The sequence below is a fragment of the Salvia miltiorrhiza genome, chromosome 7, assembly GCF_028751815.1.
Source record: "Salvia miltiorrhiza cultivar Shanhuang (shh) chromosome 7, IMPLAD_Smil_shh, whole genome shotgun sequence".
Taxonomy (NCBI): domain Eukaryota; kingdom Viridiplantae; phylum Streptophyta; class Magnoliopsida; order Lamiales; family Lamiaceae; genus Salvia; species Salvia miltiorrhiza.
The window spans coordinates 331345-347564 of record NC_080393.1 but is presented as its reverse complement, the minus strand read 5'-3'; the positions used below and the strand labels follow the sequence as shown (position 1 = coordinate 347564).

General features: G+C 35.4%; 3 protein-coding genes across 3 annotated transcripts; 1 reads left to right on the top strand and 2 right to left on the bottom strand.

The window, feature by feature from the left end:
- Window positions 1-595: 595 nt before the first annotated feature.
- On the bottom strand, window positions 596-9138 carry LOC130991266 (actin-related protein 9). The gene is given in 22 exon segments (XM_057915373.1): window positions 596-808; window positions 1235-1378; window positions 1462-1512; window positions 1941-1986; window positions 2208-2257; window positions 2335-2378; window positions 2463-2493; window positions 2495-2657; window positions 2748-2818; window positions 3301-3390; window positions 3909-4040; window positions 4357-4407; window positions 5171-5257; window positions 5514-5581; window positions 6627-6747; window positions 7062-7261; window positions 7961-8087; window positions 8209-8274; window positions 8409-8468; window positions 8574-8683; window positions 8787-8859; window positions 8966-9138. Coding segments are annotated over 21 exon segments (1788 nt in total). The 5' UTR covers window positions 8969-9138; the 3' UTR covers window positions 596-808.
- Window positions 9139-9652: 514 nt separating this feature from the next.
- Window positions 9653-12291, bottom strand: LOC130991265 (uncharacterized). Its single transcript, XM_057915372.1, has 5 exons — window positions 12056-12291; window positions 10468-10582; window positions 10278-10367; window positions 10083-10181; window positions 9653-9993 (listed from the first exon to the last, which is right to left on the bottom strand). Exons 1-5 carry the CDS (start codon window positions 12268-12270, stop codon window positions 9892-9894), a joined length of 621 nt encoding a protein of 206 aa, XP_057771355.1. The 5' UTR covers window positions 12271-12291; the 3' UTR covers window positions 9653-9891.
- A 1381-nt stretch (window positions 12292-13672) lies between these two features.
- On the top strand, window positions 13673-15653 carry LOC130991263 (uncharacterized). Its single transcript, XM_057915371.1, has 5 exons — window positions 13673-13921; window positions 14813-14927; window positions 15007-15096; window positions 15175-15273; window positions 15374-15653. The coding sequence occupies exons 1-5, from the start codon at window positions 13854-13856 to the stop codon at window positions 15473-15475; spliced, it is 474 nt and encodes a 157-aa protein (XP_057771354.1). The 5' UTR covers window positions 13673-13853; the 3' UTR covers window positions 15476-15653.
- Window positions 15654-16220: the final 567 nt, after the last annotated feature.

Genomic DNA, 16220 nt, shown 5'->3' with positions numbered 1-16220 from the left:
CTGTGTAATTATGAGTTCTTACCCGCGGTTAATCCCTCGCAAGCTGACGACGTCGTTTGCACAAAATTGGATTACGCAATTTTAGGCCCAAAGCTGCGGGCTGTGGAAATGGGCCCATGTTTAGAAGTGCTGGGCTCGAGAGAGAGCCCGAGAGGGCTCACGTCATTAAATTTTATTTTAATTTTAATTCAATAATCAAAAGGTTTAAAAAACCACCGTTTTTATTATTTAATTTATCACCCTCAATTTTATTTTATTCTTTGAGAAAAAATTATCACCTCATTTTATTTTATTTCGATAAATTAACAATATTAAATAAAAAAATTAATGATCGATGCCACAGAGGACTCGAACCCAAGATCTTTGACATTAGACATTAACTCCTTATCGCGTGTGTGGCCAACAGATGCGCGCATTATCACCTCAATTTTGATTTGCCACGCACTTGCCAAGTCAATTTCGATTATGAAATCAAGAAAGTAAAGAAGAAGAAGAAAAAAAAGAGAGAGAGAGAGAGAGTAAAGACTAAAGTTTGTGCAAGTTGGGACAAATTTATTACCTAAGTGTGCCTTCTTTATTTATGTATAGAAAGAGATTTAAAAAAGTAGCAGGAAGGTATATATCAATAGAACATACACCACTAGAGTTTACATAAAAAGTCTTTCCCATTCAAACAACTTTTCAGTGATGTATCACATTTAACCATTACATTATCCTATAATAATATCTCATTTATAACATCTTCCAAATCTTTAGTTTTCTCTGCACTGTTGCCTTCAACACGACACAACGATAATGGCACTCCAACCTGCAAGGACAACTGAGATCACTTCAAAGACAATAAACACATAAATGCAACTGCAGGTGTAGGAACACAGTTTCTGTTTTGCATTGTTTTTTATGACGAGGGAGACCCACGGCTGCTAGCAAGGTGCGCACTGGATAAACCCCGGTATGTGAAATAGCTCGCAAGCCACATAGGAGGGGTAACCTATACTTGGAAAACCAAGTGAAACTATTTCTTTTCTCCATCTAACACAAGTGGAACTATCATAGGCTTGAAGCTGATTGACAGAACTTGCAGCTCTTAATGGTCTGGAAAGAAGGCGATGAATTTGACAAGAACTTGAATGGCAGTTTGGGAAAAAATGAGTTGTCAAAGCCATTGGAACACTAATGAACACTAGTAAGATCACATCCACAGTAAGGAAAGTGTAATATAGCTTCATCTTACCTAGGAGTTTATGTAGCACATTGTTTGCGCTTGAAGAAAATACGAGTCCCTATACTTTCTACCACTGCCAAGATAAATCCCATTTTTTATCCAGTCCTCACGATTTATCCATGCATCACGTGTAAAATCGAGAATGCCCAGTATCTGCAGCAAGATTTGTTAGAAAATAAAGATTACTAATCCATGACAAAATAAAAATGAAGTCACATCATATGGAAAATACTTACGGCTCCACCTTTCCATGGTACAGAAGCAGGACTTGTTCTGGATTGCAAAACCTGTAAGGTTATACAAAACAAAGTGAACACTTAGAGGAGCTCGTGTATCAATCACTTCCGTTCCTCTCATCAAAACATGGCGGTATATAATGATAAGTAAACAAACACCATCAAGATACTTGGAAAATTGTTGACTTTTTAGGTGCTTGTTATACACCTTCTATAGTGAAAATTTGGTGTAGAAGACTAGCATACAATACACATGATAGGTGGCAAAACCAGCTATGGATTAATTTGATTGGCATTCATTTATTTTTACAAGAAATTCCAAAGTTTCAAGGAGATCTTGAAGGTGTCATCTATATAGAGCATTAGTGTCATCTATATTCTATATAGAGCATGATTATAATTTATAGTCAGACAGTTCAGAATTTTATAAACAGAAAAGACGCTCGCTATTAAAGTTACATGAAGCAAAAGAATCTGACCTCGACCGTATCTATGGCCTCATGAGAAGGAATTGCGTGCAATACTCTGCAAGAGAATCAGAGGGGGGAAAGTCAAATTCATGGAAGTCAACTTGTTTGATTGTGCCTTGCGCTGCTTAAAAAAGTACATGCTCTAGAATGAGCACTAAAAATTCATTGGCCAGGGGAAATGAAATCGATTAAATGATATGTGCAGTGTTTTTGTTTTATGCATACTCATTTAAAAATTCATGGAAAATACTATTTCCAAGATATAACATAACAAACCTCTCTTCCACTGCAGAAACCAAACCCTCAGTCAATGCCCCTCCACCTATCTGAAGAACTGAGTCATGTAAACTCCAACTGAAACAAAATAACTGAGCATAATTGATAAGGTGGAAAGAGAACTCACCAGTTGCATGCTACAGAATAACTTTCTCTGCAGGTCTATTCGGCCTGAAAAAGTTTAATAGGGTAAGGCAGAAGCCAATTGCATCGTTTATAAAAATACTAATATTAGCAGGATGATGTAATGTATACCTGTAGAAAGAATACTTTTAGTAATCGCATCAGGCTAGACCAATAGTGTCCTGTTTCTTTGGTCTCGACTGAAATACAGGGTAATTTTCCCACATAGGATAATATCCACCACTACCAGGGAAATAACCATCTGACATATCCGGTCTCCTGGGAAAGTCCCAAGTATCTTCCAGCATATCCTCGTTGTCACTGAACCTGTGGGCACATACTTATTTCTTAAGAGGACAAGAATATACATTAACTGATCTAGCAAAACCAAACATAAAACTAGAAAATTTTACAAACCAAGTCCGTGGTGGTGGAGGGTAAACATCTGGAACCAAAAGCATAGGATAGAACAAACCCATAGGAGGAACCTGCTTCCACATCAAAGAGCAATCAAATTATAGCACTAGTGTCTCATTAAGGATAAGTAAATCGTTCCCAGTCAAAATTACTCCCGAGTCCTGACAAGCATCTTCACAGATTGAAACTTTTAACATGACATAACACAGACTGCTACTTAAATTAACCAACATTCGGAAGCAATTAGCGACTTAAGCACCAATTATGCATGATGTTGATGACAAAACTTATCAAGTACCACCTAAAATGTATAGCATTAAGCTAAAATTTCTAGATGCCAAGTAGCATTAGAAACACAATCTAATGCCTAACCAAAATTGCAATTAGCCAGAGAAATTATCTATATGCTATTCAAATACAATCTATAGTGACTGCCAAAATTTTAATGTTCAGGAGAAGTATCTGATATGTAACTCGATAGGCATGATTATCAATTTAAGCAACATTCCATAGTCATCACAGCCCCATCAAATGTAAGTTTTGACTCACATACATTCAGAGCAGTCAGTCTTGTCTTGTGAGACCCAGGTGGCACCCCATCTTCATATGAGTGAACTACAGCAACGGCTTCAACTTCTCCTTCCTGAAGATAGAGCATGACAAATGACAAGCAGGTAAAGTACCAAGAAGGCAGATAAATTCCATTGCTTAACCACCACGAAGGCATAAACTATTATATTAGGTATATTAGCAACATGACGAGCAGGTAAAGTACCTAGCATTTTTGGAAATGGTGTTCAAAGCATTAGACAGGCTCTTTTCAACTGAACAAAGCTTTATAGAGTATTACAATGCGAGATAGTGGTAACTATCAAACTTCATGTAAATGCCAGTAGTAAGACTAGAATCATAGAAATAGAACTTTTCTATAGCATTCTCACAGCTTTTGTGGTTGAAAATCCAAAAGGATTTTCTTCCCAAGTTCATAAAGGATTATATTTTATATAGTACAACATAAAAACTTAGTGGCCAGTGGTGCAATGAAACAACAAACTTACATGGATAGTGAGCTCTGAGTTGCAAATTACATAATTATATCAAACTGTACCTGTTAACATCTATTAATGAACTCCAAAAACATCATCTAATTGATGAACTTACTCTAATCTGGCAGCGAGACTCTTTAAGCCTATTCAGCATTAACAAGTCTATGGGTTTCGTCAGAGCATCAGTACGGATAGGAGGCCATGTTTGATGATGTCGTTGAGTCCAAAGAAGACACCTTGATACATCCTGAAAGAGTTGTAAGTGTTGCAAGCTTAAAACCGAGAGGAGCAAGACAAAACTTACACATCTAGCCAATAAAGGTACTAGGATATGGAGCCTCAAGACCAAGGGAAGAAACAGACAGAACAGGAAACAGAAGAAGCAACCAAGTATGCTGTGGCCTACTATTTAATAAGTTGGCGTTTATTTGAGAATTCATGCACATTCGTGAAGCAACACAATTTAATCAAATCAGAGTATGCTGGATATGTCATTGACGTCTTTCCATTTGTTACTGTGCTAGATTAATTATGTAATTGAAATTCTACAACACAATCCTCACCTCTCCACCATATCGCAAAGAAATCTGAGTGGTTGGTAGAGTCACTCCATCCTAACATCAATGAAGATAATCAGGGACTCATGAGAAGGTATAGAGCATCTATTGTATCAAGCAGTTTTAATCAACACCAACATGGCTAAATCTTCCCAGGAAATACCAAAAGAAAATTGCAGAGAAGGATTAATAAAAAAATCTTTTGAGGAAAAAGAAAGACCAACACAGGTTATTCTTCCACATTGCAGGAAAAAAGTGACAGATTTTACAGCCTGACCACACACATGAGGATAGTGGATATCATGGTATAGAGGGAGCACAACTGAATAAAGAAAAGGGGGTTAACATGACATTGCAAAAGCTTCCATAAAACTCATTTGCAGGATTGCAGCTATAATGATATGTTCTTCAAGAGGTGATTGTATGACCTTCAGTAAATGTTTCAGGCAGGCAGTCCAAGTGATAGGACTGAGTGTGGAAATACAAAATAATCCTAAATTCAATTATTGTTAGATTAAATAAATATAATGTCCTATATTCTAATAATTACATTTCGTATATAGCAGGTTGAAACAGGCTGTCTTACTAGACACGCAACCTTCAGGATAAACATTACTATAGTACCCTAATTCTAGTTAACAATTAGGCTAGGATTCTCTAACTTCAAATAATAGGGGGAACTTTTTGTCATGAATTTGGAAGCTCAAACAAGCAAAGGATACATATTGTGTGCATAAATAATAATATAAAGTCTATCTGCAGATCAATATCATCTGGGCGTGCAGTACTAAACTGGAGAACTGATATAAATAAAGAACACCTCAATGCAAATAACTGATGTCACTTGAGCACCAACGTTCACAACACATGCTGTTGACAAGCCATTTCCAAAAATTGCAGGCAAGACCTTCCTGTGTAATGCATCAAAAAGGAAGGAAGATTGTTAAGTAGAATCATATAAGAAAACAGATATGCAAAGCTAATACCAACTCGACATTGTGAGCTAGTGTGGTATGTATTATGTCTATATACAAAGCCAAGAGTTAAAAACATTTTTATGTGGTAGTTGCACCAGAGGTAAGCTCCTTGGTGAAATCAGTAAGGTCACCATTATCCAAAATATTCTACAGGTTTTGATCAATGAGATAGATGAGGGAAAGTACTACCTGGTGGACTACTGCTGTACTAAAACACAAGTCTCGAAGTACAATAGATAGAAGTTCTTTTATTTCTACAAGAAATCAGAAAACATGTCAAGTTCATGAATTGTGAAAAATATTACAGCAGTAACCACATAAAAAATGGACTGCAAAGCTGAAGGAATAATCACAAGGTCAACCATATTATTCTTTTGATCTCAGCACATTTTACCTAGCATACAGATAGGGACATCATTGTGTGTATATCTAGTTTCTAGTATAAAAGATGCCAAACATCCTCAACACAAATAAGAAGCAACAAAGAGCTCCATGGATGAAACTAAACAAAAACAACTACCAAACTTATAAATATTCAGGAACAAAGAAGCCCCTGCAAATTCTGAAATAACAATAACAACTGAATCTGTCGCGCAGCTCATTTAGACAACAATGACCTTTTATTTCTTTGTATATTACATTACTTTTTTGTCTAAGGGAGACAGTCCATGAAGCATAATCAGAGAGGGTGGACTGTTGATGTAAAATTGCAAGTAGCCAATATAGAACAAGGTATAGTAGTATTAGATAAGAAATTTAGAAAATTAGCCACGAGGGAGATCTTTGAGTTTATTTCGCATCACCTGTGGGATTAAGGGTTTTCCTTACATAAAGGCATACCATAGGGGTTTTTTGCTGCTCTAATTGGTAAATCAAGTCTATGTCATATTTCCCTAAAGTTAAAACTGGAGGTCAACTCATCTCCTTCCAATAAAGCAGTAAAGCCACCCCTTCACTCTGGCACTAGAGAGGTATCTTAACTCTTAAGTACTTAAGTTGTACAGAAGAACATAGACTGCAAGCTTTTGAACTTAATGGAGGAGTGTGCTCATACATGTTGAAATAAAAGCAATATCTAGAGGAAGTCAAATTTCAGTTATGCCCATAAGTATGTCTAGATGCCCCATATGATAAAATACTGATGAATTTAGCAAATTGCCAGGTGGATGAAGCTGTGAAAGCTATTGCAGTAATCAAAAGTCTCAGGTAAGACAAGAACAGCAGAAGACATATGCCTTTTAGTGGGAAAGATTAGAGATAATAATTTACGGATTTGGCACATTATAAAAGCTATTATACCGCGATTATCAAAAGTCTCAGGTAAGACAAGAACAGCCGAATACATATGCCTTTCACTGCGAGGGATGTGCAGTTTTTCAATCAAAGCCCATTCCCAAATAGCATGGATGTCTTCAATCACCTGAAATAAAATAACATTGTTTATTGAAAAAAAGTTAGGGACAGTATAACTAATAAATTATGAACAACTCCAAAAATTAAAATATCTTTATAACTATTCTTTGGCATGAATCTGAAAACTTATTTTTCAATGGGCTAAAACTGCAAGCCAAAAGCATAAGAGAGCTTGATGGTCTGGCAACACATTAACCAATCTTCTCCATAAATAGATGACTTTCAGAAATAAGATATTTCGTAAATCCCAAAAGAATTTTGTAAAATAGCAGAAGTATTGTATATCAAGCAAAAGCAGGGCAATGAAATGGTAACCAGTACCTGCTGCATAGGGTAATATAAAGAAATATTGAGGTGACCTCTCCGGATAGGCCGGCGCAAGCAATATGGTTCAGTTGCAGATATTCTAAGAGCTTCCTCGCCATATATACACTCCCTATATTTATGTCCAGTTGAACTCGGTTCCTCATTGACATTACTTTCCTTCTCCGTTGAAGGATCTTCAGATCTCAGTGAACTTCCTGTAACAACACTATCATTGGCACTGAGAGATATAAAAAAGTTATGAATGAGCAGAACTGACATCCAGGAGAAACATCAGATGTATTTGTTCTGGACTTCTGGTTACAAAGTAGTAAGAAAGGAGCCTAAAGTGTAACTATAAATGGATCCATAGACTAGTGCACAACTCCTCAAAAAAACACTTATGTAAAGAACAAAATATACAAGCTTAGCTCTAGACATTCTAAGAGATGAACTATTTTTCTTTTATCAGAGGAGATAAAAAAAGAAACAACTATGGATGATTATGGATGAACTAAGCTTCCTGTCAGAAGATGGGAAGAGAACTAGACACGTGTATATACTCATATCAAACCATTATAAGCTAGAAGATAAAACCTTACATAAGAGCAAAAAACAGATTATGCTTAGAATGATATCCTTTGATATCGAAGTGTACCCAAAATTGACTATTGAGACAGATTCCAACTCTATCTGAGGCAGTACATTAAAGCACTTCACAGGCCAGTATAGAGAGATAAGGTTGCTGCCAATCTTATGCAAAGGAATAAGCATGAGAAGTAATGATTAACTAATTAGGCTAAAGGTGATACTAAAAAAAACTCGTCGAACACAGAAACCAGGAAACACGATTGATTATTTTGATCGAGGACTGAAGAAATATAAATGTGAATGAAGCGCCTTCAAATTACAAATACCATGTTCTGAAGATGAAGATGAAGATGAAGATGAAGATGGTGTTTGTTTCTCTAAGACATCCGTCCATGGAATAATCGTCTCCTTTTTGTTATTGTTTTGAGGAGGAAACCCGTCCACACGACCCATCTAAAAAAAGAACAAGTATTTCCACAATCAAGTCATTGAACATATGAATCTTCAGGAAGCTAAACTACGGATGATATTTCCAGTTCCAATACAATCCTCCACTTGCAACCCAAAAACATACCTTTTGTGAAAATTGATTGTTTGTCACCTCCTCATCTAAAAACCGTATTTTCAACAGCGAAGCAATCTGATTACCAAGACATACATAAATCTCAATAAATTATTAATGATTAAGTTAAAAAACATAACATTGCATGCACCACGCATGCATTCTATGTTCAAACCAATATAAATCAGCTTGCTAAGTTCCATTAAACTAACAATGTCGTAAGCCCTTTCTCGCTCCATGTGCTGCGCTGTTGTCACCTGAGAATTAAGCAACTGCATAACAAATTGCAAAGATAAGCTCACAAACCTTGAATTCGATTCAAATGAAACCAAAACCACACAACCGATAATTTCACTCAGCATGAAAATTGCATTAACCTGATCCTGAACATTCCTTTTAGGCACTTGAGATGTGCGTCGCGCAATGCAATGCGGAACACTAATCGGGGCATCCTGCTGCGCTAGCCCTATTCTTACATTCGCGGACCCTAAATTCACCCCCAGAAACATACGAATTTTAAGAACCAAAAATTTGTATACTTAAATTGAGGAGCAAATAAGATAGAACTGTTTCTGCGTGTAACTGAAAACCTGGGTTGATGACGACGAGGTTGGAGCCGCGCTCAGCGAGGAGTTGAGAGGGGACTACTGTTTTAAGGTAATCCTGCGTGAATCAAATTACACCCCAAAATTAATGGATTCGACAGATAATTTTGTTAAGGGAAATATACACACATTAGTGCGTGATGTATGTGAAAAACTGTGCTCACCATAGCAGACGCAGTTGGAAAAGCTTAGAGCAGCTGTTGAGAGTATTTAACAAAGAGATGGTTTTGTTTTTCGCGTAGAGATGGTTTTGTTCTTTCAACTTTGAAGTATTTTCGTCGTGCTTTTTGGCCTGTAAATCATGTTGTCTTCAAACACGAATATGATTTTCTCCTCTAATGATAAAACTATTATTTGCAATTTAATATCCAATTTTTGGAGGCATAATAAATACTCAATCTGAACATTCTTTACAATTTTTATTTTAGAAATAAAGTCTAAATACCCCTACAAACTAAACACAAAATTTTGTATACAAACATACAATACGAATCACTCACATACTTTGACAAGCATATCGAGCTCTCACATACGATACAAATCACTCACATGCACTGAAAGCACGTCGAACCCTTGCATTTTTATCATCTCCTTGTCGTACATACTCTGACAGGCACATCGGACCCTCACATTTTTATCATCTTCTTGTCGGGCCCACATACTTTACACTACAATCTTATTATTTTTAATAATCATACTAAAAAAAAATAGACCAAGTGAGATGGAACAAAGAACGTATTAACTATAAATAGGAATTTGATGATACCGATTCAATGCTATCTTGACTAAAATTATAAAAAAGATATAAAAGTGATATTTTCCTTGGCAAAACACTTAACCATATGAACAAATGAGAAAAAAATGTGTGCATAAGAAATCAGATTGCTCAATGACAAAAAGCATCTAAACGCCTCCAAACAAAGGTTCCAAACTAAAAATTGACTAAAAGAAACAGAATACAGCACCAAATGTTGGCTAGCAAATGGGAGCTGACATTGAATAGTTTATCGACTCTGCCTAATTTAAATCCTATGTCTTTGAATCCAACTTCCTCTAAACAATTTCCCAGAGCCTCCTTCTCAAGTTGTGCTCAAGCGGCCTTCGATTTGATGATCTTTTTCTTGGGTTGCTTCCTTGTAATCGAGCTCTTCATTCCGAGGAAGAACAGCAATGCACCAACAAGCGCCGCACACTGACATGAAAAATGTTAGACGAGCTGAACTTTACATGCAACCACAGGAAATAACAGTGTCGAGACTTTTTTTTTTGCGTTGGTTTTACCTGAAGGAAGTCGGCCAAGACTTTGAAAAACTCTGGCTTTCCAGCTTTGTAGTTGTAGAAATCATACATCAAAGGAGTTGTCAATATCAAGTAATACATCTGTGGCAAGGAGCAGAGAAGATGAGCTTTTGTGTTGTTTTCCTTTTAAGAGACAAAATGAGTGGCAAATATCGGAGAGCAATGCAGGTTTCTCACCAGAAGATAAGCGCCAAAACTACTGCCAAGGACAAATAGAAGTCCACCCAACCCGTTCAGAAAGATGGATGCTGCAACGAAAGTCCTGGCCTGTAAATTCATAAATCAGACATCATATGGCATTAGAACACCCCGCAATTCAGACTATTAGAAGAAAATAGAAGATAATACAAAATTCAGTGGAAGTTACATCAATGTGGAAATTGGTTTTCCCAATTATTCCATCAATATACTTCTTGACAAGAGCCAATTTGGGAGCCCACTCTTCCGCTGCAGGTCCACCATCATCTCCAAATTCGTTGAACCTGAAAAAGAGTAAGCAATATGTCAAGAAAAATAAATGCAATTCCCAACAAAATAAAATTAAAATTGAAAGAAGATGAAGAACTGTGTCCCAAACATTTGGGGATGGTCAAGCATATCTGCCGACAAGTTTAATTTTAATAGCAATATGAAATGATAAAGAAAACTTCTGAACTTTCACCAAAGAACTATGAGACACATGTATAATGGGCGGCAAAAAATTATATAATCTGCTCAGAAAGAAAATTACAGAAAGAAGTATGATTCAACAAAAATGACGTTAGGCTCATTCTGATGGGGTAATAACAAAAGTCCAGATATTATTTACGAAATGGTGACCAACATCTCTAATATAGGAAATGTATCAAACAGTTACACCAATTATAGATGCTAAACAACAAAAGGAAAAAGTGATTAAAGCACTAGGATGTTGAGGATACAACATGCAAGGCCCAGCTTATGTCAAAATTAAGCCGTTTACTACCTTGAGGCCATACATGAAGAGCCATAAACAAAGTGAGTTCAAAATTCACAAGCATGTTTCCACGTGATATACAAGTTTTGTGACACATGGCACTGAAATCCCCAACCCCGCCACTTTCGTGTGCGTGCAGACTAGCAGCTTAGTATCATCCCAGTTTAGGAGTAGGATCAAATTTCAGAGATCAGCCATGTTTAAAGACTAACATTATTGATTCATAATAGTATCATTTGCATATCTGTTCGATATCATTACAACTTATGATATAGGTCAAGTTGGAGATAGTTATTTGCAATAATTTCTTTGTTAATTTAGTATTACACAGATTGCTGTGTCATTGTTATCAGCTTAGAGCTCCTCAGGATCCAGAACTCAACTGCCTTATACTACCAATGAGCCCCCTTTCTATAGGAAGCTACCAAAGCTTAGCTTAGATAAACGTGAAATCCTCTAAAAAGGTTGAATCCATATTATGAGTATGAAGGATTTTATTACCACTTTGTATAATTCAAAAAGTACTGTACATGTAATTACTCCCTGAAGCAATAAATTCGAGATGAAAAGCGTTCCCAAAAGTCAAATCTCCAGGAACACAATGATTAATCAATAGGCGAAACTGCAGAATAAATAAGATCCAACAAAAAAATATAAAATCGCAGTGAACCAAGGATAATTAAAAATTAAACATGTGGATTATAATATTTTATGTACTACAACAAAACTGATTTCATAGATCAAAACACCAATAACATATAACAACATATTCCAATAAAACAACAAATTCAACCTCTTCAAGTTCATACGAAAACAGAAAATTCAGAATCCCAGCCACAACAGCGGCATCTAGATCTAATAAATACGTAACAATTCTGGAGCTGCGAGCCTCAGAGATATGCATCAACAATTTTTCACAAGCAAAAGCAAATACAAAAACAGATCTGACGAAAAAGCAGACGCAACGAACATATAATGAGAGTGTTGGTGGATTGTTTACATTTGCCATGCAGAGAGGATGAAAATGGAAGCGAAGAGCAGACGTCCTAGAAAAGAAAAGAAACCCATTTCTCCGGCCCTTCGCCTTTCACTGTGCGTTGTGCGTTTTTCTTCTCGCTCTGCGAAGAATGGTCTAAATGGAGATTTGATGTAGTAGGTAATTTGTTGGGAGTTATTTAATTCACTGGGCTTCTTCAAATATTGGTTTTCATTCATTAGATTTGGATTTAATTTGATTTAATTAATGTTTATGAGTCTTTAGTCAATACAGTTATTATTAAAAAAAATTATATTGCTTCTTTTGTAAAAATTTATATTTAGATTTCCTTATAACTTATTAGGGTAGTTTGATTTAATAGATGTTTGTCTTTTCATTGTGCAAAATAATTAAAATATTTTTGTAATTTATCTAATTTATGATATGTATCTTGGCTCTAAAAATTTAAATAGGAATTATTAATTTTCTTTATAGGGGTCCCGTGCTGCTACAATTATGTGTATTATATTTTTCTTTTATTTTCATAACATTTTTTGCATAAATTACAAAGTACTAGTAATTAAAATTTAAAATGCCCGAGTAAATTGGGGAATGCGATTTCAAGTTTTCAACCCATATAAATATCGATGATTAAATCTCAATGATGAATTAAGATTCATTTCCTTTGCATTATGTTGGTGTCTTCTTCTATTATGCATGCATTCTAATTCTATGACTAGTATATTTTGTTTACGAAGTGAAATTAAGCATTCTTCTCATTTGCCAATTTTACTTATTTAATTTAATAATTTTGTATTATTTTGACAAATTTAATATCCTATAATAATAAAAAATACTAACTATAATAATATCAATATGAATAATAATCATTGAGTCGAGTCCGAATCGAATCTAAACGTACGCATAATAAGGTTGAACGCATGATAACTTCTGTCTTAAATCATTAAAAAACAACTCTATATGCCGCTCACTAAGTTGTATAGGCGACCTTGCAAACTAGGTAGCTTTAAATAATTTGCTTTGTGGAAAGGTCACGTTTTTATGATTAGGCCAAAATTAATTCATTAATTGTTGAATTTTCAATCATTCAATTTCAGACAAACGGTATCCAATAAGAACATGCATATTCATCGCATTGCAATCACTATACATTCCTTGATAGTATATATCTACGATCTACGATCTGTCATTACCTATAGTTAGTGTGCGATCACATGGGTTTATTCATATTCTTCACTTAACGTTGTGATAATTAAGTTTCATTAATATTTTCAGTAAATACTCCTTTGATTTGTCAAAGTATAATATTCCCTATGAAAATGGATCTCAATAACATAGGGTGTTCAGATCACATCCATATATTCTTCTAGTATCATTATAATGTTATACTATTATGTCTTCATTTCAATTATATTATATAATTGAGTAGTGATTCATAAAAAAGTTTAGCTCGAGCGTCAAAGTTGAGACACAAACAAATTTTTTTTATTTAATATTGCAAATTTATCAAAAAAAATAAATAATGAAAACATATATTTTTACTATTTTATCATTATTTTCACATACTATAAAAAAATTATCCCCTTTTCTTTTTTCTTTAATTTTTGGAGGCCAACTTATAATTTTTTAAAGGTATAAATGCAAGTCCATTTTGCTCTAAAGCATCTCAAAGGATACTGCACTCTCTCGCCTCCCTCGTTTGAATCTCTGTCGTTGAATCCTCAAATCTAGACAGAGAAATCGAACTCAATTTCAGAGAGATAGAGAGGTATCTCCACTTCTGAAGCTGTTCCTCACTGCAATGGCGTTCATATCTTTCATCGGAAGACTGCTTTTCGTCTCTCTCTTCGTTCTCTCCGCCTATCAAGAGTAAGACATGCTTCTGCCTTTTCTCACTCAGATCTGCTCTTCATTGTGCTCCGGATTTGTGCATCTTCTCTCGCTTCGTTGTAATTCTGCTCTGGTTTGTCATAATTGTTGATTTTCCAAGTCTGAAAATTGAATGGCTATTGCGTGTTGCTTAGGTTTGGATCATGGAGACCAGATATTTTTACTTGTTTCTTGCTTAGAGGTGTAGAGTTATTTCGTAGATTGGATTTGTTTGAGCTCCATTGATGCTGAATCATGAACGAATGCTGTTTACTTTAGTATCAGGATGCTTAATAGGAGTGATTAGTCAGTTCAGGTTCATCTCTTATTTGTATTGGATATTTCTTGTTTATGAAGGATCAGTAGTTGTTTAATATTAATAGAAGATTAGATAGATCAGTGATAGCAGGTCTACCCTATGCTTAGTTCACATTTATAAACACATGTGCGACATACTTAGTTCTCAATCGTACGGTGATTACATTTACAAAAGAAATATAAACATGTTGGTATCCGTATGGATAAAATTGTGGAAATAGTTTTATGTGTGAATGTTAGTGACCATGGTGATTGTGTAATCTTTATGATAATTTCATTGTCATAAAAAAGTGTTTGTCCAAGGAATGACCATCAAATACATTCATCAAGTTCTCTCGAGTCGACTAATGACAAGTCAACTTCTCTTTAGATGAGGTGATTGGAGTTTTAATAAGTTCTTAAGTTGTGGAACTTGTGCCATGATGTTTTCACTTTATTTCTCTATGTTGGTTGTTCTACAAAATGGGTTGAATATTTGGACATCTGAGTCCAATCTGTTTATCCCATTCCAGTTGTGCTAGGATCGTAGCTATACATATGTGACACACTTTCTTATGCGTCCTATGTTTCCAGGTTCACTGAATTTGGAGTTGATGGTGGGCCTGCTGCAAAGAGTTTGAGGTTGAAATATGACGTTTTCTCCAATCATGTTACAACCCAAACTGGAATTCAAATTCCTCATGTAGATGTAAGGAGCTTATATTTACTTAATCCGGTGTAGCAAAACCTTATTGTGTCGCATTTGACTTGGACAATTATGACTACAGATGAAACATTTGATATTGGGAGCCATCATCATGAAATCTATCGGAAGCCTCCTATTTGTCTTTGACAGCACTTTTGGAGCTGTGATCCTGGTATGTTTATTTATCCACTCTATGCGTATCTTCTGGTCTTATGAGCTTGTCTCTGATGGGTTTCAATTCATGTAATAGCTGTTGCATCAAGCAATCGCAACTCCCATCTTGTTCGACTTCTACAACTACGAACCAGACAAGAAAGAGTTTAATCAGCTCTTTGTCAAGTTTACACAGGTATGCTTTGAATCCGAAAACCTTTCCCCTCACAAGTTAATAAGTTAATTTGATTCCTGGAGTCTTCAGAGCTGCTCACACGCAAATATGTTTTCTCTAGGGCTTGGCATTGCTTGGAGCTCTTCTCTTCTTCATTGGCATGAAGAACTCATTGCCAAGGAGATCGCCAAAGAAGAAGGCCACTAAAGCAAAAACCAATTAGGATTAACCGATGATCAGCTATACATGGTTTGTTACAATTTACCCATCTTTTGTAAGATTATCATAGCTACATCAGTGCGATATTTTTGTTTTCACATCTTTATTTCCAACTACGTTAACTCAACAATACTTCTTTTGAATTCTAAAAGCTTCAATCACAACTGAGTAGTTAACACTAAGCAAGTATCTGGAATTACCATTAGTTTTTCTAAAGTTCTCTGTTTAACTGGAGTGGTCAATTCTTGAAGAGTTTGTTCCTTCAGGCCCTTATTTTTTGTGCAAATGTGTTTACTTTATGAAAATTATGTGATAATCCCCTAGGCTCATGGATTGCATAAAGACCTGTTGAGTTGCACGATTATATTTCGGTCACATTTATGAAGTTTCATTTTACTCCCTTCGTCTTGCTAAGTTTGACCAGTATTCCTTTTTGGGTTGTCCAGCGAAGCTTGATCATTTTCTTTATATGGCAAAAGTTTTTCTTTATTCACTTTTTCACCTACTACACTTAACACACTAAATACTACTAGTTTTTAAAACTCGTGCCGAAAAGAAAGTGATCAAGCTTCGCGGGACGGAGGGAACGGAGGGAGTAATTCTAGTTTCTTAAAAAGCTATTTTACCATTTATTTTATTAAAAAATGTATAGCAGTGCCATCATAAATTTATTTGTAAGACCCATTATGTAGGTCTCGTATAGGTCTCGTAGCTAAACTGTTAAGAAATTGTTTTAAAGCTCCTCCCTT

Coding starts and splice junctions, on each gene's coding strand:
- LOC130991265 (XM_057915372.1), bottom strand. CDS start 12,270: ATGAATGAAAACCAATATTTGAAGAAGCCCAGTGAATTAAATAACTCC. Junction 10,368..10,467: donor AAACCAATTTCCACATTGAT/GTAACTTCCACT, acceptor ATGAATTTACAG/GCCAGGACTTTCGTTGCAGC. Junction 10,182..10,277: donor GTTTTGGCGCTTATCTTCTG/GTGAGAAACCTG, acceptor TCCTTGCCACAG/ATGTATTACTTGATATTGAC.
- LOC130991263 (XM_057915371.1), top strand. CDS start 13,854: ATGGCGTTCATATCTTTCATCGGAAGACTGCTTTTCGTCTCTCTCTTC. Junction 15,097..15,174: donor CTTTTGGAGCTGTGATCCTG/GTATGTTTATTT, acceptor TTCATGTAATAG/CTGTTGCATCAAGCAATCGC. Junction 15,274..15,373: donor TCTTTGTCAAGTTTACACAG/GTATGCTTTGAA, acceptor TGTTTTCTCTAG/GGCTTGGCATTGCTTGGAGC.